The sequence below is a fragment of the Aspergillus ambiguus genome, assembly GCF_047715705.1.
Source record: "Aspergillus ambiguus strain CBS 117.58 unplaced genomic scaffold BDV59scaffold_39, whole genome shotgun sequence".
Taxonomy (NCBI): Eukaryota; Fungi; Ascomycota; class Eurotiomycetes; order Eurotiales; family Aspergillaceae; genus Aspergillus; species Aspergillus ambiguus.
Genome location: NW_027395552.1, coordinates 125134 through 145572, shown reverse-complemented (window position 1 = coordinate 145572; position 20439 = coordinate 125134). Strand labels below are relative to the sequence as shown.

Here is a 20439-nt window from a genome sequence, read left to right as displayed (position 1 = left end):
GGGTAGTAATCACGGTCCTTTCCAAAACTCCACTAAAAACGAGAGACAAATACCCTTGTGGCTGAAATACCCAGAGTTCAATTCCCTGCTGTAATTACATTATTGAATATAGTTTCAGTATTCGAGCACCCGCACAGCGTACGCTTGTCGACCGTCATTTCCTGCCGGACTTCTCCTGCATCTCACGCATCGCAGCTCGAGCACTGCGACTGCCTCCCAGTTTCGGGCCCTTTGGTGCCTCCGGTTTGGCGGTCTTGGTAGTCGCGGCCGTCTTCGCTCGTGCCACCCTACGCCGCGACTGAATGGCATCGAGGAAGTCCCTCCGAAACTGTTCCGCGACTCTGTCATCCGCGGCCTGGTCATCCGCTCCCATAGCCGTATCCTCGTCGGGTTCGTCATATACATCCACTAGAACGATCAGATGTTAGCATAGAAGACCTCCTCCCACTCCATGACTCCAGAAGCAACACCACTTACGTTTACTCTCCCGCAAGACCTCCTCCACGAGCCGGTCCCGTTTGAGATCCTCGCTCGTGCGCCGTTTCCGGCTGGGCCACGGTTTCTCGACCCTCTCGGACGACGGCGTACCGTCATCCGCAGAGGAACCATCGGGCTCGCCACGCACGAGTCGTTTCGTGGCTTCCTCTGTCCGCGCGATATTGCGGAGCCGCGCCTCCTGTCCCAGATCGATCTCGTGTAGCTTCCCCATCGACGCTGGTTCTCGTCGCGGGAGATCAGCCGCCGTTTGTGGGCTGTTGGCCTCGTCGGTGGTCGCAGGTTTCGGTTGTTCAGCGGTATCCATGGGCACGTGGTGCCGGTATCGTTTAGCCATTTCGGATTCTATATAGGCCATCCTTATCTTGTTAGTCTCCGTTGCAGATAGACAGGTAGCCCTTGTGCAGGGGAAGGGCCGTTGACGACATCAAGGGAGGGTCCGTACATGTGCTTGTCAACGTCCACGGTTTGCCCCGTGTGGCCGGTGAATCGATCGCACATTGCGCGCACTCGCTCCGACTCGAGCTCTTCTGCTGTGGCGCTCGACACAGCGCTCTTGTCGCTGGCTTCCCCCGATGGGCGCGAGGTGGCGGAGAACTCGATGCCGCCCTTGCGGGCTCGGTGAAGCCGTCGGAGGCGCACTATGTCGACGGGTTGGACGTCTTCTTGGGATTCTTCTTGCGGTAACGACGGTGTCGAGGAGGTGCTGTCGATCTGGGGTTCCTCGGGGCGACGACGTTGGAACTTGCGCCGTTTGACTGGGCGGAAGAGGGTTTCGGGGTTGGGGCTGATGTCGGAGTCCATGATGATGCGACGGTAGGAGAGTATAATGAGAGGAAGAGAGATTGGATGGAAGCCCTGTGGTGATAAGGAAGGGGAGAAATGCGGTGGGAGGTAGTGTGGCAGTAGAAGGAAGGAAAGCTTTTGGTTCCCGCCGCGCAAACCCAACGAACATCTTCCACCCTCCATCTTTCATCTCTCCCCTTCGCACCTCCACCCCCGTCGACCTCTCCGATCTCATTGAGTCGCGTCCTGCTTCTCACTGTCTCCCTTTTCACCTCCGTCTTCTCCGACAGCTCTACTTTTTCTTAAACTGTCACGCCTCCGTCCGTCTGGTCCAGCTGCTGCGCACGCGGTCTCTATCTCGACATGAACCCGTCCGTTCCACCTTCAGCCGCCGAATACGGTGGAGGTATGTCTTCCACCACCCCGTGGCGTTCCCTACACTAGTTTCCTCTGCGATCTACAGCGCGAGAACATCGTCACCACCCATTGCTGACTCTCACCGCGTATAGATGAGGTTTCCGCCATTGTCCTCGACCCCGGATATTCCACAACACGCGCCGGCTTCGCTGGAGAGGACACGCCAAAGTCCCTGATCCCAACATACTACGGGAAATACACGTACGAAGGACAGGAAAGGCTCATCTACGGCGATGATATCTACGTCACTCCGCGCCCTGGTCTCTCCATCCACAACCCTATGGGCAGGGATGGCATTGTGGAGGATTGGGACATGGCCGAGAAAGTGTGGGAGCACTCGTTTACATCGCGATTGACAGGCCCTAAGCCCGGAAACCCCTTCATGAACGGCCTGAACGATGTCCCGGAGGGGGAGATGCCCACCGAGATGGAGGGCGTGGAGTCGAACGAGAAGCCTCTGGCCGACAGCCCGCTTTTGATGACCGAGTGCGGCTGGAATCCCTCCAAGGCGCGCGAGAAAACAATTGAAATCGCCATGGAAAAATGGGACACACCGGCGTTTTATTTGGCGCGGAACGGTGTCCTCGCAGCGTACGTCCACAACCTCCCGTCCCCTGGTCCCCCCGTCTGTACTAACCTCGCTGCTTTGTGACCGCCAGTTTTGCTTCCGGAAAGGCCTCTGCACTTGTCGTTGACATTGGAGCTTCCAATATATCCGTCACCCCAGTGCATGACGGCATGATCCTGAAACGAGGCGTCCAGCACTCTCCGCTCGGCGGCGACTACATCTCCTCGCAAATCCGCGCCCTGTTCAAGTCCAACAGCCCGCAACCCATTACCATCACCCCGCACTATCTCATCGCCTCGAAAACGGCCGTCGATGCCGGCCAGCCCCCGCAAGTCAAGTACAAGACCATCCCGCCCGAGAGCGCCCCGGATGCGTCCTACCGCGCGCTTCTGGAGGAGCGCACGCTTGCCGAATTCAAGGAATGCGTGGTGCAGGTGTGGCCGGGCCCCAACCGACTCCTCGGCCCGGGCCTGAACGGTATCCCGAACGAGGAGGCCGCAAAGACCGCCCCCGGACGGCCGTTCGAATTCCCCGATGGCTACAACCAGCTTTTCGGTGCCGAGCGCTATCGCATCGTGGAGGCGTTGTTCGACGCGAAGGCCCACATCCCGGATCCTGAGTCACCCTTCCCGGCTCCTACCCCGGCGCAGACCATCCCTGAGCTCATCAAGAGCGCCTTGACCGGCGTGGATGTCGATATTCGCCCGCATCTGCTGGCGAATGTCGTCGTCACCGGCGCGTCCAGCCTCCTTCACGGCTTCACGGATCGCCTGAACCAGGAGCTCATGCAGACATACCCTGGCCCCCGGGTGAGAATCTCGGCGCCCGGGAACACTGCTGAGCGGCGGTTTGGTTCCTGGATCGGTGGAAGTATCCTCGCTAGCTTGGGGACGTTCCACCAGATGTGGATCTCGAAGAAAGAGTACGAAGAGCATGGTGCGAGCATTGTCGAGAAGCGATGCAAGTAGATTGAGCCTGGGTTGCGGTGTTTGGTTCCATAGGTTGTCTGTTATTTCCTTTCCGTTTGCTGGGTTTAGACTTGCCCATATATGCCGCGGATCATAATGGATGTTATTTTGGCGTTGACCCCGAGCTGCCGTCTGACTTGATAGTTGGAAACCTGTGGCCTGGAATCGAAAAGGAGTCGTTATGTTAGATAAACTGTATGAGTAACGCAATTGAAGTCCTGATGGTTCACGAAGTTGTCGTAGTGGTTGCACTTACGATTGGACTTACAATCTTGTACTATTTTCAAAGGCTGTATGTTTAAGAATCCGATTGAGTGAAGTGAGATAATTGCCAGTTGCAAGATAATGCCAGACAATATACTGTCGATAGAAGAATCCATGCCCCTTGAACAGTCGACTTGGGTGGTAATCTACTCTAAATAACCTCTAGAACGAGATCCACGATTATAGTCTGCCATCCAAGTCTGAACTAAAGCATCTACGCCTCAGCTGCCAGTGCCTCTCGTCTCGACTTAGAAGCCGGGTCGTAGTAAGGAACTTCACCAAGAGATACGACCCTGTTCCCTTGACGTTTCCCATTGAAATCACTACCGACGTTTAGCTGTTCGAAGACAGAAGAACGCAGATGGAGTCAACTTACTTCGTCGCAGTATGGAAAACGGAGCGACTATTGCCACAAGTTGTCAGCCTCAATTAGCACGAAGACTCCTCTCCCACTTACTTGTCCCATATGGCCAGGTCATTCGTTCCCCACTTGAACCTAACCTGAAGGTCGTGGTTCTCAGCAATGAGTTGATGGACTGACATGAGCAATAAGCATCCCACGGTTGCAGATACGCCAACATTCAGGGGTGTAAACTCACAATAGTCCTTCAGTATCTGGCTCTCACGTTGGGTAACGCCTTCAATCCACCCATTATGGACTTGGCCAGCAGCCCCAAAAAGACTCTTCCAACCAGTGACCGGGTTCGTGCGGACAAGAGGGCTGCAGAAAACATTAGAATCTTGCCAAAAGTCAATTAAGTAGAGAATTTTCGCTCACTGGCTGGCCTTGAAGTCGAACCCTGTATTCTCTGGGGCTCCTCGATCCCCCTCGATAAGCTCGATCCCATGCTCCTTTGCGATTTTGTTGAAGGACGGCTGAACAATTCAGAGAATAAGATTAGCGGTAAATAGATGGTATCAAATTATTTCCTACCTGGTAATGGACAGCTGTCAGAGTGTCCGCCAGCGCTCGGATTGGAGGAGAAAGCCGATCATAGACTTCATATCCGGAGGCCCAGAGAGTATCTCCACCTGTCTGATCTTCTGGAGAATGCGTGATCTTCAGAATGGCATAGTCAGAAGGTACTCTCTCGAAAGAGATACTACCATGTATCAGTACAAGTTTTTGGTATCAATGGATCAAGATATGTACGCACTCCGCATGCCAGCCTTCACTGGCGAGATGACGAATATTGTTTGAAAATCTATCACCATAATATTTTCGATTAACCTGTAATTATTCTGCTGTTAGTTGGCCATCAGGGTTCCTGGCCGTTGGGATTCCTACTTCGGAGGAGATTACTGATATCTCATCGTCTAGCTTTCCGTTCTCATCAACCGAGATGCTTCTCTTGCTGTTGTTGACTGCATGTCGATGGAGCTAACGGAAGTTGAGTATTTAATAGTATCAACGGTCAACTAGACTGATTTACCTTGGAGGTGGCTGGTTTGCCCGTTAACTCTCCAAGTTTCTGACCAAGAAATTTTTGCTGGTCTGAGTTGAGGCTCTGGTTTCGAAAGAAAACAACGCCCCGGCGAGATACTGCAGTTCTCTTAGTATATTGTATGTCTATGTGTCTAGGAAGATATGCTACCCGTAATTGCCAGGTCCTGGATTTTCCTGTCATCATTCAGGATATCTGTCAATTGGAGATCGGTAAACTCCCTCCCAATGACAGGCGTAACGTCAAAGCTTTTATACTCGTCCAAGGATCCAGAGTACTTAAGCGGCCCTCTCGTAGATAGGATTTCTTTAGATGCAGTGGGCCTATTGTCAATGGAACTTGTAACTGGAGTGGTGTTGACAGACGGGGCTATGGTGGTTGTTCTGTTACTTTCAAGTAGAGATAAGTTGAAAATCTCAGAGGAAATGTTGCTATGCGGTATGCCTAGTGATGGTAGCTCCCAATTTATATACTTTTCCCATGACATATGCTCTCTTCCTTTGTGTGAAGGGACAAGGGCTCTAGACACGGGCTCCAATTAGATCTCCTTCTGCCCCTACTAAAAAAATATTGCATCATCCGCCATCAATTGTTCCCAGAATTACTGCTTTTAATCTGGCATATCTGATTGGCATTTTATGTTGTTACAGACTCCTTCCGCTAGTAAGAACAAATCCAAAGCCTGTAAACTCATCGCAGTTTGTACAACCCCTCACTGACGACATATTGCAACATAATGTAGATTGGAAGCATAAGAAGGATACTTGGCCACCAGTACAATCTCTTATAATGTGCTGCTCATGGAGGGAGGGTGAAGTTGGACTTGTTATCTATACACCAAGGTGTCAGTATAGTCGAGGAATGGTGTGCCACCCCTCGGAATATAGTACGTACCATTGGGGGTCACTGTGACATATTCGTGGCTAAGACTACAGATTGTGACTTGAACCTTGTGGTGTATATGTTCGATTAAAAGCACTGAGAACGCCATGTATCTTGTTTGGCATGAGATTGAAAGGCGTTGCTGATATGCAATTGGATTCCTCTCAGATTCCCGGACATTTACTGAAAATAAGAAAAGACATATGACATGAGAATCCCATGAAATAAATAACAGCTTATAGTATTCAATATTATTCTGCCGTGTACAGAGTTCTTTGATGCCGTAGTCCTACACACATGAAAGTATTGTGCGCATCTGGGGCCAATGATGAGCACACAATTGGTCTTATCTGGAAATGCAAGGTCTTGCAAATTTATAAGGACCCTTTGATGCGGTTTCAAAAGTAACTTATTCCAGTAGTCATGTAGTCACGTGTCTAATGATGGAAACGAATACAGAACTACCATTCCGATCTACATGTCATATATTGTCTATATAAGGCAGTATACGTGAGTAATATCCAGGCAATTTTACCACCAGCCAAATTTTTATTTTCTATAGGATATTGGATTATCTTATCATGTGCCATACCCAAGGGCCAGGACTTCATAGCTTCGCCCCGCCTTTCCTATCCTTCAAACTTCTCCAATACTTATCCTTAAGCTGAAGGATCTCAAACCCCTGCTCTGCCCATTTTTCCTCGAATTCTGGCAGCTCATATGCCGCCGTGCCTTGAGCTGGAGGGCCCGCAATGTCCCGTAAGCTGTTGAAATAATCACCAAAGTCTGGCTTAATCTCATGGAAGATAGTGCTAGGGCCCTTATACTTCAGTCTTTCGGTCTCCCATATATCTTGATCCTGTGGACTTGGAAGAGGCTGGGCATTATGATTGGCAAAGTAGCGGGCCACAGTAACAGCCTGATACTCGTATACTCGGAAGCTCAAGGCGCCCCGAACTTGACCCACCAATGCCAAAGACGGGTCTCCAATCTTGAATATATGCTGATAGAATCCTGCAACGCGGTTGCTTGGGGTGACTGGATCGGGACGGAGGAACGGATATGATAGTTTGTAGCCGGTTGCGAAGATGAGCTTGTCCACGCCGTCGACCTTGGATCCGTCACTGAATGTTATGCTGATACCGGTTGGCTTCGTCTCAATTTCCCTGATGGTTGGCTTAATGGTAACTCCCGGTAATGTGAAAACGTTCTGAAGGGCTTCATTGCTCCCTCGCTGGGAAAGATATAATGGGCCCTTTACCACGGAATGCAAATCCGCAATAAGATCAGCGGACGAGATGTTGCCTCCGACAACAACAACTTTCTTATTCACATAGACGTCTGATGAGCGAAAACTCTTGGAGTGCTCAAACTTAGTTGGATGAGCCTGGAAGGCAGCGGCCAACCCGGGTATCTCCGGTATTAGAGGCACATTGTAGTGGCCTGAAGCCACGATAACAGCGTCGACCTCTTCTTGCCACCAGTATTCTGCAGGTTGATCCCGATAAAAATGTCCAGATTGTCGAAGGGTCAGTATCCACGTGGATGCCTTTTTCTCGACCTTTTCAACAGTAGTGTTAAACGAGACCAGATGTATGTATGGACGAAAGAGGTCTTCTAGATATCCAGCAACCACGCGGAAAGGTCTTGTCGGGTTTCCTCGGCCAAATTGTTTAACAGATATGGCTGAATTAACCTCGGGGAATGGAGTGTGCGTAAACGCCATTGCTTTTGCACCAACGTTGCTGTCGAGGGTATCATAGATACCTGTTCGCGCCGTAGTATCCTCGGCCACGGGAGGGGTGAACCGAGGAAATTCGGTAGGAATGGTATTCCTCTCCTCCGTGTGGTCTCCAGGGACAGGGAAATTGTCCGGGACCGGGTCATAATGCCAGATACCCCCAACTCTGTCTCGACGCTCGAACACGCGGATACGGTCAAAGACGTTCTCATCATGTAGGGCCTTGACAGCGGAAAAGCCGGAAGGGCCAGTTCCAATAACCGCAATATTCCTATACCTGGGAGCCATTAATGCTGGGGACTCTGATCAAAAAGTGAGTTTACTCTTCCAATCCAGGATTCATGCCTCTCTTTATGAAACCGACTCGATGGCGCAAACAAGTGACGGTATCGTTCCATTGGTATCCTGGCATATTACCCCACCGTCATTTGGAGCAAAAGGATCGTTCTGAGCGAGATATATTTATTTTGCGCGCAGTGTTCCGCCTGACGTGATCCACGCTAGCATGATGTTTGCTGCAGTGTACCCCATAATTATCCTAATAGATGATATACCACTATGATATTGGTGAATAACAATGCATAACCTCGACTACGCTGGGGCCTATTAAATATCATATATCTAATTAATTTAAAGTGGAATATCAACCGTTAAATTTTGAGTTGTGCGCCTAGGAGCTTATCACTATACAGGGTTGTTGGTACACATTAGAACCCCACAGATAACCTCATTCCAGCCATACTGACGCAATTGTTGGGCAGTAATATTAATTGAAATCGCTCTACGAATAAGATAATTAACTTAATTTAGCATTTTTCCATTTTACTGGGGACTGAACGCACAACAGCGTGTGAATATAGCAGAGTTGTGATATTAATGTCTACTCAGTTACGTGAGACGACACGGAAAGAGTCTAGCTTGTACAGATATAGTGATATTAATACTTTCCAAATTGCAGGTTACATTGAATTTATGTGTACTTTATACGTTTCGGTCCCCTATATTGTCAATTGGGGTGCGCTGCATTTTGCGATTTCAAAGCCCAAAAACCCAGTACAAAGCGCCAAATTATTAGAATTACCCACAGATGGAAAGGTTTTTTTGAAGAATCTTTGAAGTATCAGCAGCCTCCAGGACGTCGTGTTGATACTAAGTAATAGCATATGCTTATGTCGTTCCATATCTGGTAGTCGAGAGATAGTAATAAATATAGTCATGACAGAGCCTGGTAAATATGCGGAAGAGAAATTTATATGTGCTCTGAGCAATAAAAGATCTGCTGAACCAGTACAGAGAACCTACTCCGGTATGGATCCCGGTAAAAAGACCTATCGCGAGGCTGAAAGTATAATCCAGAATCTCTATGAATTTTGGAAACCTCAATCAATTGATTGCATAGCAACCATATTTACAGAGAGGTTTATTATTCAATAATACCGACCACCTTACAACACGGAGGAAATTGGCAAGAAGTTTGCAAAGTCCTACACTTCAGCTTGGGCTTTAGACGTGTTCGCGTGGATGACACGCTCTGTCATTTGATGACTTCTCTGCTTTGGCTAAAGCCTTTCTACGATCTAAATCAAAGTCTCTCAGGCCAAGGTAGAATCTTAACATAGACTATGTTTATTAAGATGCTAAAATCCAATCAATCTTCTGATGTGGGTTAGATGCATTATTCAATCGTACATAATGCCCTACACCATCAATATTTGAGCGATCTAGTGTTCTAGTTTTGATAGTCTTCATACAAAAACCGCATTTTATCACTTAGATGCTCATGACTTTCCGTTGTCAAGGTGTTCATTTGGTCATCGGAGACATCGACGAACTCGACGAATTCTGATTGAAATGAATGAATTGTCATGGATCATTTAGGCGAGGTGGTGGATATTGAGTCAGCTTTCGACGGCGAGGAAGCTTCCGTGTATGAAGCTGCCGATTGATGGTCTCGGCTTACAGCCCTGGTTTCAGAGTTTGGTATGGCATTCGGACGGAAAATTTGTATTGAGACGTCAGATGTCAGCATTAGCATAGGCTCAAGTCAGTTTTCTCAATATGTGGTAAGCCCCGCATTGAGTCAAACACTGCCCAGACGGGTCGATTATATGCCTGTGGTAAAGAACTGCAAATAACTCTCCCACTGCCCACCAACGTACAGAGCGTGTTTTCCGCGGTTCTGATTCGGTTCCTTCAGCAAGTGTGGAAGAGAAGGAACCCCAAGCTTCTCCCCACAAATCTTCAATACCAATTTCTCCCCTGCTTCAAAGACGATACCTGTGGGCCACAGCTGAATCTCCAATCTGACAACCTCTCCCGGTTGGACCTTCTCAATGCGCTCGTACGACAGCGTCTTCCAGGTCTTCCCTGACTTTTCAGTAGAGACATGTCGACGGGAGGAACGCAGAATTCCATTGGGGCCCCAGTATCGGAACACCGTGTTCTCCGTGAGCTTGGCTTGCTCCTCAGCTGGGAGACCGTCTGGTGTTGGGATGTTCAGGTTCGACAAAATATTCCCCTCCTTGTCAGCCTTGAAAACATGTGTATATATGTCCAGATCGTCGTGGTCAGGGGCAGAGGCATGGATAACCAACGTGCTAGGACCAACAATTGTCATCTTAGAGGGAACGTCAAAGGTAAAGGCAATCTCCTCAGCCGTATCAGCCTGAAAATGTAAGATACCCGATTGAACAAGGGGCTTCTGGCCTGATAGTTTGCAATCAGGACGGAGATACAACCGGCTGGACACAGCAGATGGCAACTGCCAGGGGAGGTCTGAGAACTCTCTGTTGATAATGGGTGGCTTTGTATAGTTTAGGAGTGCTAGACGCACAGGGGACGTCAGTGGCCAGTTATTTCTGGTATCTTTCAGATAATAACTGAAGAATTTGTCAAGGTCTTGGGTGCGGTCTTCCCAGTACAGGTCGTACCACTCTTGTGTCGAATGAAGGACCAACCTGCGAGCCTATTAGCTTCTCATAGCTAAGCTTCCAGATGCACCCGAACAAATACCATTTATTTGGATGCGGAATCTCCTCAAATGCACGCAAAGAGCCAATACAGTGTAGGTCTGATGAATAACTGGCTCCAATATAGACAGGAACTTGGATTTCGGAAAAGTCCGCGCGCTTATCCTCCAAGTAGTCGTTGGTGATGGTATATGGATCAACCATAGCACCTAAGTCTTCTTGTTGCTGTCGACCCGGTAAGACGTCGGCAATTGAACGTGCAAATGTCGTCCATGGGATACCCCCACGGAAGCAGTCTTCTCGGAAAGGATCAGACAGACCTTCCAAGGGTGCAATAGCTGCGAGATGCGGGGGTTGTTGAGCCGCAATGAAGTACTGCGATATGGCAAGCCAGGAGTTCCCAGCCATACCTATCTTCCCATTGCTCCAAGGTAACTTGGCGAGCTCCTCAATAGCGTCATGGCCGTCTTGACCTTCACCAGTGCCCCACCAGCGGATATCGCCCTCAGAGTCACCAACGCCCCTTGGGTCGATGTTGACAATCGCATAGCCCCTGGGCACCCATTCAGCCGGGTCAAGTCTACATTTCTCGTGTTCAGCGGAGTCCCTCCATTTCCTTTTTAGGAGAAGAAACGTACCCCTCAAAGTCCTCATATCCAGAAAGACGATCGGCAGGTATACCGGCTCGTAGGGGCATAGAATGGAGGTTCAATAGCCCAGTCCCAGACTTGCCGTATGGTCCCCACATCACAACGGCAGGCACCTTCTGATCTCCTACAGGACGGAAGATATCCACGCGGATCGTGGTCCCATCTCGAAGGGTCAGGATTTGGTTCTGGTCGAAGATGACAGGAGACACCAAGGCACGGCAATCTGGACGTTTCTTATGACCGGCCGGAAGCACTGTATTTCTCGCTGTGGCTGGAGCAGCTTGTGGTCTGGATGTGTCGCGCATCTTAACGTCAATCGAGCCAACCTTGAATGGCGCCATGATAGTGCAATGGCCGGTGAATAGTTAGATCCTTTGGGTGTTCGGAGGATGGATGCCAAGTGCCTTAAAGGGCAAGACATTTCTGGGAGAGGGGTTTGGAACTTATACGATAGAGCTTGATGCTTCGGACAGCCTGGAAGCCGAGGAAAATGGCAAATTCCTAGGTACCGCGATATTGGCACGATTGAGACCAGCGGTCTTGAACTATAGGTGCCGATTATAGGTGCCGAGTAGTATACAACGCCTGTTGCCTTAGTTCCGCTTACAAAGCGCTCAGTGAGTTCCGGATCTCCGCTTACATACACCACCTGAGACGCAACCTCATGCCCCGAAAAATTTCATATGCGGGCTTTGAGGTTTAGAACAATATCAAGTTGTGCTCGGAGCCTCTACCCCACGCAGTACCAGTATTAGCTTCTCAGTACTAATAAGTCGCCGTTTATGATTGGCTAACACAGCAAATTATCTCCTTGCTTACTTACTAGCGGCTGCGTCGGGTTGAAATCCAGCGTTTCTATATACAGTATTCAAGGCAAATGGTCGCTTACATGCTGGATCCGTGGACGTACCAATCCAATGATGTACTCTGGACTACGTGATCGCTAAGCGCCCGCTCCTTATTTAATAATTTGCAGTGGACCTTACGAGCCTCTCCATAGATATGATGGAGAAATTCAGGATATTACGGAATATGGACAGCTCGCAGAACACTCATGCTTATTGTATGGAAAATGCGCCCTATAGGTGACAAGAAGACTTAATTTCTTTTTCCCTTCTTTAGGTAAAAAGAGTCCTGTGTCAATCTTACCCTTATCGGAGGCATATTATGTGAAGCAGCCACTTGCGCTTCCCTTATGCAGGCGTTATTGTGTCATCTCGAAATATCGTACGTAGCTGCGAGCGCATGATCCCTGAGGTTTAAGGTTGTTTGTTCATATCTCGTCCTATTCCTTATATGTCCCACGGACTTGTAAGAATTTAGGCTTGATAATGTTGACTATTATCCCCTCTTTTTTTTTTTTTTTTTTTTTTCAGGGGAACGCAAGCAATGCTGCCATTGAATGCTACCGATGAGAATAGTAAAGAATAAGGTAACGGCTTGAAGTAACAATCTGAAGTTATGCAAAAGACAGGCCTAACTTTTGTCAAGACTCAATTTGAAGTCCATTATCCACGTCAACTTATACATGAAGCTGAGATACTCATAGAGAAAAAAAAAAAAAAAAGAAACCAGAGAAGAGGAAACTTTGCATCAGCGGCATGGAGAGATCGATCCTTTCCTCCGCCATTGATTTCTGACAAGAATCACCTCGGTACATAATCTACTATAGGAGTAGTAGAGATTTTAGTTCCCTCTGGTAGAGCATAGAATTCCTTCAGGGCGTCAATGTCGGATTGCTGGATCTCTGGAGGCTCTTGGCGATAGTTCATCACTGAAAGCGGGTTTTTCTTATCGATCTGTACCGCGTTTCCTTCGAAGAAAGGACCAGGATCCATAGCAAACTCATGTCTTAGCCCCATGACGTGTCCTAATTCATGGGTAAACACCTTCCAAAGGTTCTCCTTCCAGCCGGGTTGGAACGCATAGTCATAAACTCGAAGGAAGTTTAGGTCATTGTTATTTGGAAAGTAGGCGCTAGCAAGCGTAGATCCCTTATTGCCACCGTTGCAGAGGACGAAATTTGCATCTTTTGCTAGTGGAACATATTCAAATATGACTCCAATATTGATTCACTTGTTCCACTCTTCAGCGGCTCGACGAAGATGTGCTCCAGCATGTTCTGCATCTTCTTGTGAACGATATCCCATTTTCCAAGCGCTCCATTTAACCACAGAATTAGGTTTCCATCGTGGGACTTCAAATTGCATGCCAACCATGATTGCAGCCGGGTCGGCCTCCAAATTTTGGGGAACTGACTCTTGAGTTATACATATAGGAGTGGCTGGAAAAGTCCCTGTAGCAGTCGAAAGAGTATTTGGAATATTTCGGAAGTCGAGAGTATCCAAAGCTGCAGGTCCAAGATGTTGTGCGGTGGCTTGGAGAAGAATCTCCCGGTTACTTGGGTTATCTGGGGCCATGACAGAACCTGGATATGGTGTGCCACACCAGTCTTTTGGGAGTTCAGCCAGGGCAGTATAAGGCTTTTCAACAACACGATTGAAACAGACAGCTGAAACTTATCAAAGTGCGTTGATCATACAGATATTTTAAAAAGATGCAGGCCCCGAAACTATAGGTTTTAATAATGAATGGAAGCTTCTTCCAATTTCAGATTTCTCATTATGATGCACATTCAAGGTTTTATTATCCATGGTCTATAAGTTCTAGGCTAGCAGGTATTATAGTTAAAGTACTCAGTCTATTTTAATGTTCACAATAAATTCCTGTAGTAGAGGACAGTATTTTTAAATTGGTTGGTTTGTTCCCTTAAATTTAAATGTTAAGATATAATATTTTAAAGACAGAATCAAGCTTAAAAGTAACAGAAAGTGGAAGTATGATCTTATATCACATATTGTCTATATTCTACTTGGGTATTATGTTTTATATTTTCGCATAAGGTAAAAGCATGAAGCTCTTTTTACGGTCAGGTCACTTGATTTCAGCAATGTACTATCATGGTTTTTATATAGAAGTGATTGGTGGTTATAGTTTCCGCAAAGAAAATCCATTGAGACAAGCACTGTTATTGGTGGAAAAGATACCGCCCGTAGAACAGAAAGATAATTCATTTGGAGAGAAACTCTTCCACAGGCCGTAAAGAAAGTTGGGCATGTTGGTATCAGGGTTCGTAGGAGGATGACCTCTGATTGACTCGAAAAAAACATGTCACTGTGGACGTAATTGATTAAAGTCACTCACTGTGTGCTTATGTTGACAGGAAACTGGATGTTGCGATGGTGACATTTCAAACAAGCCGACTCCCTCGAGGGGATCGAAGCAGGGATTGCGCTAAGCTTTAGGAATCCGTCAATCTAGGAAGAAGAAAGCTCCCCCACATTTTCCACTTGGTGGTGTGGGAAAAGCTCCATCGATGCAGCAAAAAGGGAGAGGACAAAGTGGAACCACATGGCATCAGATCACTATATTAATGAAAAGTACAAGTGCGGACCAAGCCTCACCCTGTCAGATTTTACATATCTCCTTCTCCATCCATCCTCTTCCAATGTCTATCATCCCTCGAATTGAAGATTACGATCCTACCGCCAAGCCTCAGGCCCTACTTCTCAAGGATGCCCATCTGTTGCTGGAGCACCCGTATCTCCCTTTAGAGACCGGATGGGCTGTGGCCCCGGATGGGATGCATCATGTTGCGGTGTCAACCTACATGCGGCATTGCACGGGTGCCATGTTTGACTGGTGGTTCGGATTCATTCACAAGACTGAGCATTACAAGTTGTGGCATCCCAGAGACCATGTTTTCTCAGACTGGGATGGGCCCCGTGAGAACAGTTCTACTTATATTGGTATGGCGACCGTTGCCTCTCGTGTTTAGACCATCGCCTTTTCGTATGGTCTGCCGCACCTGTTGCTAACGTCTTTTCTCTCCGTCAACTAGGTGGTCATCATTTGGTTCATGAATATATCGGAGAACATCTTTCGAAATTAAAGATCTCATTCATCAGTCCCCACGAATTTTTTGGTCTGGATTGGAATGAATCGCTCAAACAAGCCGGCTACTCCACGGCCGTCTGCGCTCGTACTGGCATCTGGAATGATGATGGGACCGCAACGTATGTTGGCCATATGATCCACCTGATTAAAGATGAACCGGATGGCTGCCGACTACGGTCCCGATTTTGGGCTGGTGACCAGGATGGTCTCACTGATGCTAATGTTCGGACAACATCGGTGCCGCCATTCTTCGGTCCTGGTCTTGTCAAACACTGTACAGAGGAGATGGCTATCCTTGCTACTAGATTGCCGGCGATGTATGCGGACTTTCGCCAGAAAGAGTAGTCAGGATACGCGGATGCGCCGTGCGCTTCTTTCGTTGCCTGGACTTTTATGAACCTCTCCCGTTGTCCATGAAAGGAGGCATGCCTCATCCAGGGCTCAGATTGTATACGATGCGGAGTACAATTACCGACAATACACACTCATGGATATTTGCTATCTCTAGGCTCTCTAGGCTTTGCTGTGTACCACTTCCACGTTAGTCCTTGAGAATTTATCGTAGTGTGCCAGTAATTCTGGTCTAGTCCTGTACGGACCAACCAGGTCCCTCCGACTCCATCTCCCGGATACCTTCGCATGGCGGGGAGCAATTGCCCCAAAAACCATTCGGACTGTGTCAACATTCTCGTTTGCCTCTGGGTTTATTCTAAGGAGAAAGAGCTGCGTAGACGGTGTCTTCTGCAGGATTTATTCATGGGTACCGCTCGCAGGGCCAAAGCACCCCTCCTGTGAGCTGTACAAAACGCATGTGGGGACAATGAATGGGGAATACCACGTGGAGGTGGGAATGTCTAAGTGGGAATGTTCAAGTGGGAAAATCTGAGTGGGAGTTGAAGTCCATACCGTATTCAATCCAAAATGGGAAATCGGACATACTAAGGTACTCTTGACTGGACTGATGCCTTTGAGTTCATCGGACAAGACCAACCCCCAAGCTTAGCAGTCTTTCCGCTGTGTACAAGGCAGTTGGACTATCAGCGTGTCATGCGCCGAACAGTTCCAGAGATGGAACAATATAATTCAGGGCCACACTGACTTGATCTTAGAGGCTAAACTATGAAATGGCATTATGTGCTTCTAGGAGATAAAGAAGACTTGTATGGTTTTATATTCTTTCGAAGATGGGTCTTGGGGCATCACGTGGTATCGTCAAATTCCAACCCCCGTCGGCCAAGCGCACACAACCAAAACTCATATTCCCCCAGCCATCCATGATCACCGGTTGGGATAATGTTTGTGGGGCGAACAGTAACTTTCTTCGATATGCATGGTGCCATTTATCTTACTACTTCAAATGAAAACCGTGGTTTGCCCCATAACACTATATTCCTAATCCTGATTATATTGACCGGGGATAACGGCCAATATGTGCCGAACAGGCTGCAGCGCCGTGGATAAATGCACGCAATTCTCATCAATTACGCATGATCTCCGTTTCTTTCAGGATGTTATAGAGGAGAGGTGACTGGTGTAATAGGAGCTGGACTCCTAGGCCATGTCGGATCGTCTCCACGACGCACATTCAACAACGGTTTGTGTCGTACGATATGAAATCCCTCGAGCTCACAAGCTTGAAAATTGGGTAATTTGCCACTACAGAAAGCATAATTACTGATAGATATCATTAGATCCAATCAATCTCCTCTGACTGGAAGGGTCAAGGTATGAAGTATGTGCGTCGGAGCGAGGACTTGCCCTCGTCTGGTGTCTGGTACTTTGCCCTTCGCTTGGTGTACTTGCGGCAGCCTGAGGACTCCAAACTGGCAGCCTAAGGCCAAATTCCCCGAAGTGATATCCTTCACTTCCAGGAAATCCCCTCACCAAATGCGATCAGATGGCCTAGCAGTCTATCTGGCTCCTGGGAACTCCCGGCCGCTCAGTTGAAGCTTAAATTACCTTAATTCCCTGAGTACAGGTCGACTTGAAAAGGGGCTTACGTTCGAATCCCCTCAGGCCCCAACCTGTTGGGATATCGAGGCTAGTCGGTGAACTCTTCAGATGGTGCGCTCGCCTCGGCGAGAGAGTGTGTGATGCCGGCACCACTCGATCCTAAGCACGAAGAGGCGTTTCCAGGTTGCAATCTTCCCCTTCGCATACCGGTATTTTTCCCCCCTTCTTTTGGAGGAGATGAGGCTATCCAGTAGCGTTCTGGATGTAGTAGTCGTATTCCTCCAGTGACTACCACGCATTTCCGCACTTTCCTCCCTGCAATTCACCAGCCCCCAACCTTTTGATAACCATCACTTTCCCAAACAGAAGACCTGAAGCCATCCAGAGGCTCTAATTCCCACCCTGTTTAAATTTTGAAGCTTTTTTATCGGCCATCACCACCCACATGGCGCAACCACCAGATCAGTGACAATGCAAAGTATACCACACACCATTCATATATATTATTGATATCTTTACGTACCTAGATAAATACGCCACAATGCAACATATAGTCATACATCTACCTGTTAGTCAACGACCTTGTTGTCGCTCCCCGGCTGTCTTCCTTTGCATCCATCCACTCCACCCATCGCGAGGAGGGACCAGGAGATCAGCCCCTACTCATCTCACAAACCAACCTCATCAAGTTATATGATGTAATCTGCTCTTTCTCTGTCACTCTGACTGTCTACTTTCCAGATCTCGTTGGTAGTCGACACCACCGTACTTGGGTGATGTTGTTGTAATCTCGCCAAGAACGGCTGTCAAGCAGACCCGACCGGGCTAAACCTAATCGACGATAACCTACTCCGTACCGAGTTACTACGTAGTATGGAGATACGTACTTGGAGACAAACGAAGTGTTTTTATTTTTACATGATGAGCCTGGTTACAGCTGTTGACTGGGAGTCAACTGTGCCTTCCATAACCGAAACGCCCCGCCTCCCTGGTCTTAACAGAACGTCCTGTGTACATCCTTATCCTTCAAAGCTTCCATCTAAACCGAGGATGGCGCCACTCGAGATCTTCCATCTGGAACCCATCCCAGCTGTCCGACAACCCGACCATGGCCTTATCCCGCTTTCTATTGTCTGCCATCATCCAGAGTAGTAACGAGGTTGAAATGACAAGCACAGCAACGGCCACCGCTATATTCAAGCTACTGGCGATGTGAAATCCGGGCGCGTCCCTCGGCACATAGGACCATGTCGCCACGAGTCCGCCGCAGTTTCCAAACATGAGCGTTGCGCCGATCCCCACGGAGCGAGTGGCGTCCGACACAGTGTTTGCCGATACAGTCGCCGTGACGAAGACGACGAACGGCATGCAAAAGCTTGCCATAAAGAACAGCGCAGCGTAGCGAGCCGAGGCATTCGTCGTCCCGAGGAAGATAGCGAATCCAAGGATGAGAAATGGCATACTGACGATGTAGAAAATAATTCGTCTATCGAACCGACCCATGAGATACGGCAGAAGGACTGTGAAGAATGCCCCAACCACGTACGGAGGGACGGTGTAAAGCTGTTGAGTCACGACGGTGCTGCCAGGATATATCGTCCGGACGATGGTGGGAGTGAAGAACGCCACGCCCTGAACGGTGATGTTGATCAGGAGAAATGCAGCGGACGATGCTAGTGTGACCGGGTTCCAGATGGCGCGAAGGAGCTTGTTGGCGTCCAATTTATCGTCGATACCCTGCTGCGTGGCATGGTCTTGCTTCAGGCGGTTTGTCGCCAACGTCCTCTCTTCTTCGGAGAGCCATTTCGCAGTCGCGGGGCTGTTGGACAGAGTGAAAAAAGTTATGACCCCAATGCCGCAGGTTATAATGCCTTCGATCACAAAAATCTTTTCCCACGAATGCACAGCGCCGAAATCCTCCAAACTCAGTATGCCTGATGCAAGTAGCCCTCCAAACGCTCCTGCTAAAGGGGCCATGACGACATACAAGGCAAGACGAAGGCCGAGTTCCTTTCTTGTGTACCAGCGGGAGAGGTAATAGGCAATACCTGGTAGGATACCGCCCTCGAAGCATCCTAAATGGGGGAGCTGTCAATCATGTGGGAAGCAAGATGGAAAGCGCAGCGCATAGCCCTTACCGAGGAGGAAACGCACACCACAGATGCTGTTGAAATCCTTGACAAAACCCACTGCGATAGAACAAACTCCGAAGCATACGGTAAGAAAGGGGAGGAACCTTTCGGGTCCAAAGTATTTACACGCCATGTTTGAGGGGATTTCCAGAAGAATGTACGGAATGTAGAAGATGCTGAGGACAATGTTGTAGTCGTACCCCTTTAGCCCAAGGTCTTCCTCCAGGCCCGCAAGTCTCGCATTACCTTTATCCATTTTTAATAGTGCCCTCTGTGACCGAATGAGAGTCTTACCAATATTGGTCCGATCGATGAAACAGAAAAGGTAGATAAGAGCCACAGAAGGGACGAGGCAGAGGTCATTCTTCCTAAGTATCCGGGCTACTGACGCCTCGTCGAACTGACCTGCAGCATGGGACCTGGAAAGCTCGCCTTATATCAGCGTCGACACGGTATATATCTGGATACTGATTGAGATCACTCACTCGCAGTCCGCTAGAGTATTGGCTGCCTGCGCCTCTAATTCGTCTGGAGCGATCTCCTTACGCAGACCGTTGTTGGATTCGAGCGGACTGTGACCAGCATCGTGCTTGGCCGCGACAGACTTCATTTAAAAGGAGCGATTGAGGATTTCTTGGGTACAGGGGTTTGTAGAGACATAGGAATACGGGGCTACTTGCTAGTGGCGGACATCCTGATACTTATACCTGGTGCGCTCACCGCGCGTTGAACTCGCCAAGGCGCTATGAGGGGAAAAGAGAACGAAACAAAGAAATAAAAATTCAAGTTCCCCAGAAAGTGACACAAGTTCCACATCTTGGACCTGGGGAACCCGTGCAACTCCAGGCTCGGTTGTTGTCAACAGCCGAAAGGACGAAGCGACTTCTCGGCATCAAGCTTTGAATCGAAGCTGATTGGGTGAAGGCGGCGCCAAGTGAATCTATATAGGGCTTGGAAGTTTCCCTCTTTTCAGGGATGTGGGGTTCCTGGGGATTTGTGGGCCATATCATGCATTCTGTCCCTGCCAGAGACTACATTGCCCGCTCTAATCAGCAGATGGAAGACACTAATCGCCAGCCGTCTGCGCAATAACCTGTCTTCCCAGACATATCCGGTTACTTTGAAGGTGCCTAAACAAATAAGCGAGACATTTTATTCAACCTCCAGTTCGACCGTGGGCAGTTGTTGGGGACCTCAACAATGTCGACTGCT

At 48.6% G+C, this 20439-nt stretch overlaps 8 protein-coding genes across 8 annotated transcripts; 3 read left to right on the top strand and 5 right to left on the bottom strand.

Moving 5' to 3' along the window:
• Window positions 1–154: 154 nt before the first annotated feature.
• On the bottom strand, window positions 155–1299 carry BDV59DRAFT_195514 (telomere length and silencing 1 family protein; the record flags this gene model as incomplete). The annotated part of the gene is made up of 3 exons (XM_073692582.1): window positions 155–408; window positions 439–854; window positions 941–1299. 3 exons carry the CDS (start codon window positions 1297–1299, stop codon window positions 155–157), a joined length of 1029 nt encoding a protein of 342 aa, XP_073544470.1.
• A 255-nt stretch (window positions 1300–1554) lies between these two features.
• Window positions 1555–3450, top strand: BDV59DRAFT_104804 (actin family protein). Its single transcript, XM_073686503.1, has 3 exons — window positions 1555–1687; window positions 1791–2289; window positions 2358–3450. The coding sequence occupies exons 1-3, from the start codon at window positions 1645–1647 to the stop codon at window positions 3232–3234; spliced, it is 1419 nt and encodes a 472-aa protein (XP_073544469.1). The 5' UTR covers window positions 1555–1644; the 3' UTR covers window positions 3235–3450.
• A 262-nt stretch (window positions 3451–3712) lies between these two features.
• BDV59DRAFT_210132 (TauD/TfdA dioxygenase family protein) lies at window positions 3713–5934 on the bottom strand (the record flags this gene model as incomplete). Its single annotated transcript, XM_073695539.1, has 11 exons — window positions 3713–3821; window positions 3875–3901; window positions 3956–4034; window positions 4098–4219; window positions 4277–4374; window positions 4433–4601; window positions 4656–4729; window positions 4787–4879; window positions 4932–5041; window positions 5094–5312; window positions 5838–5934. The coding sequence occupies 11 exons, from the start codon at window positions 5932–5934 to the stop codon at window positions 3713–3715; spliced, it is 1197 nt and encodes a 398-aa protein (XP_073544468.1).
• Window positions 5935–6432: 498 nt separating this feature from the next.
• Window positions 6433–7854, bottom strand: BDV59DRAFT_210131 (uncharacterized protein; the record flags this gene model as incomplete). The annotated part of the gene is made up of 1 exon (XM_073695538.1): window positions 6433–7854. The coding sequence occupies one exon, from the start codon at window positions 7852–7854 to the stop codon at window positions 6433–6435; it is 1422 nt and encodes a 473-aa protein (XP_073544467.1).
• A 1697-nt stretch (window positions 7855–9551) lies between these two features.
• Window positions 9552–11526, bottom strand: BDV59DRAFT_210129 (uncharacterized protein; the record flags this gene model as incomplete). Its single annotated transcript, XM_073695537.1, has 4 exons — window positions 9552–10523; window positions 10579–10873; window positions 11051–11115; window positions 11174–11526. The coding sequence occupies 4 exons, from the start codon at window positions 11524–11526 to the stop codon at window positions 9671–9673; spliced, it is 1566 nt and encodes a 521-aa protein (XP_073544466.1). The 3' UTR covers window positions 9552–9670.
• A 3167-nt stretch (window positions 11527–14693) lies between these two features.
• On the top strand, window positions 14694–15487 carry BDV59DRAFT_205058 (uncharacterized protein; the record flags this gene model as incomplete). Its single annotated transcript, XM_073694579.1, has 2 exons — window positions 14694–14994; window positions 15087–15487. The coding sequence occupies 2 exons, from the start codon at window positions 14694–14696 to the stop codon at window positions 15485–15487; spliced, it is 702 nt and encodes a 233-aa protein (XP_073544465.1).
• An 841-nt stretch (window positions 15488–16328) lies between these two features.
• BDV59DRAFT_186031 (uncharacterized protein) lies at window positions 16329–17555 on the top strand. The gene has a single exon (XM_073690951.1). It carries the CDS (start codon window positions 16877–16879, stop codon window positions 17087–17089), a length of 213 nt encoding a protein of 70 aa, XP_073544464.1. The 5' UTR covers window positions 16329–16876; the 3' UTR covers window positions 17090–17555.
• Window positions 17556–18121: 566 nt separating this feature from the next.
• Window positions 18122–20400, bottom strand: BDV59DRAFT_210126 (major facilitator superfamily domain-containing protein; the record flags this gene model as incomplete). Its single annotated transcript, XM_073695536.1, has 4 exons — window positions 19713–20400; window positions 19522–19646; window positions 19234–19473; window positions 18122–19170 (listed from the first exon to the last, which is right to left on the bottom strand). Exons 1-4 carry the CDS (start codon window positions 19835–19837, stop codon window positions 18122–18124), a joined length of 1539 nt encoding a protein of 512 aa, XP_073544463.1. The 5' UTR covers window positions 19838–20400.
• Window positions 20401–20439: the final 39 nt, after the last annotated feature.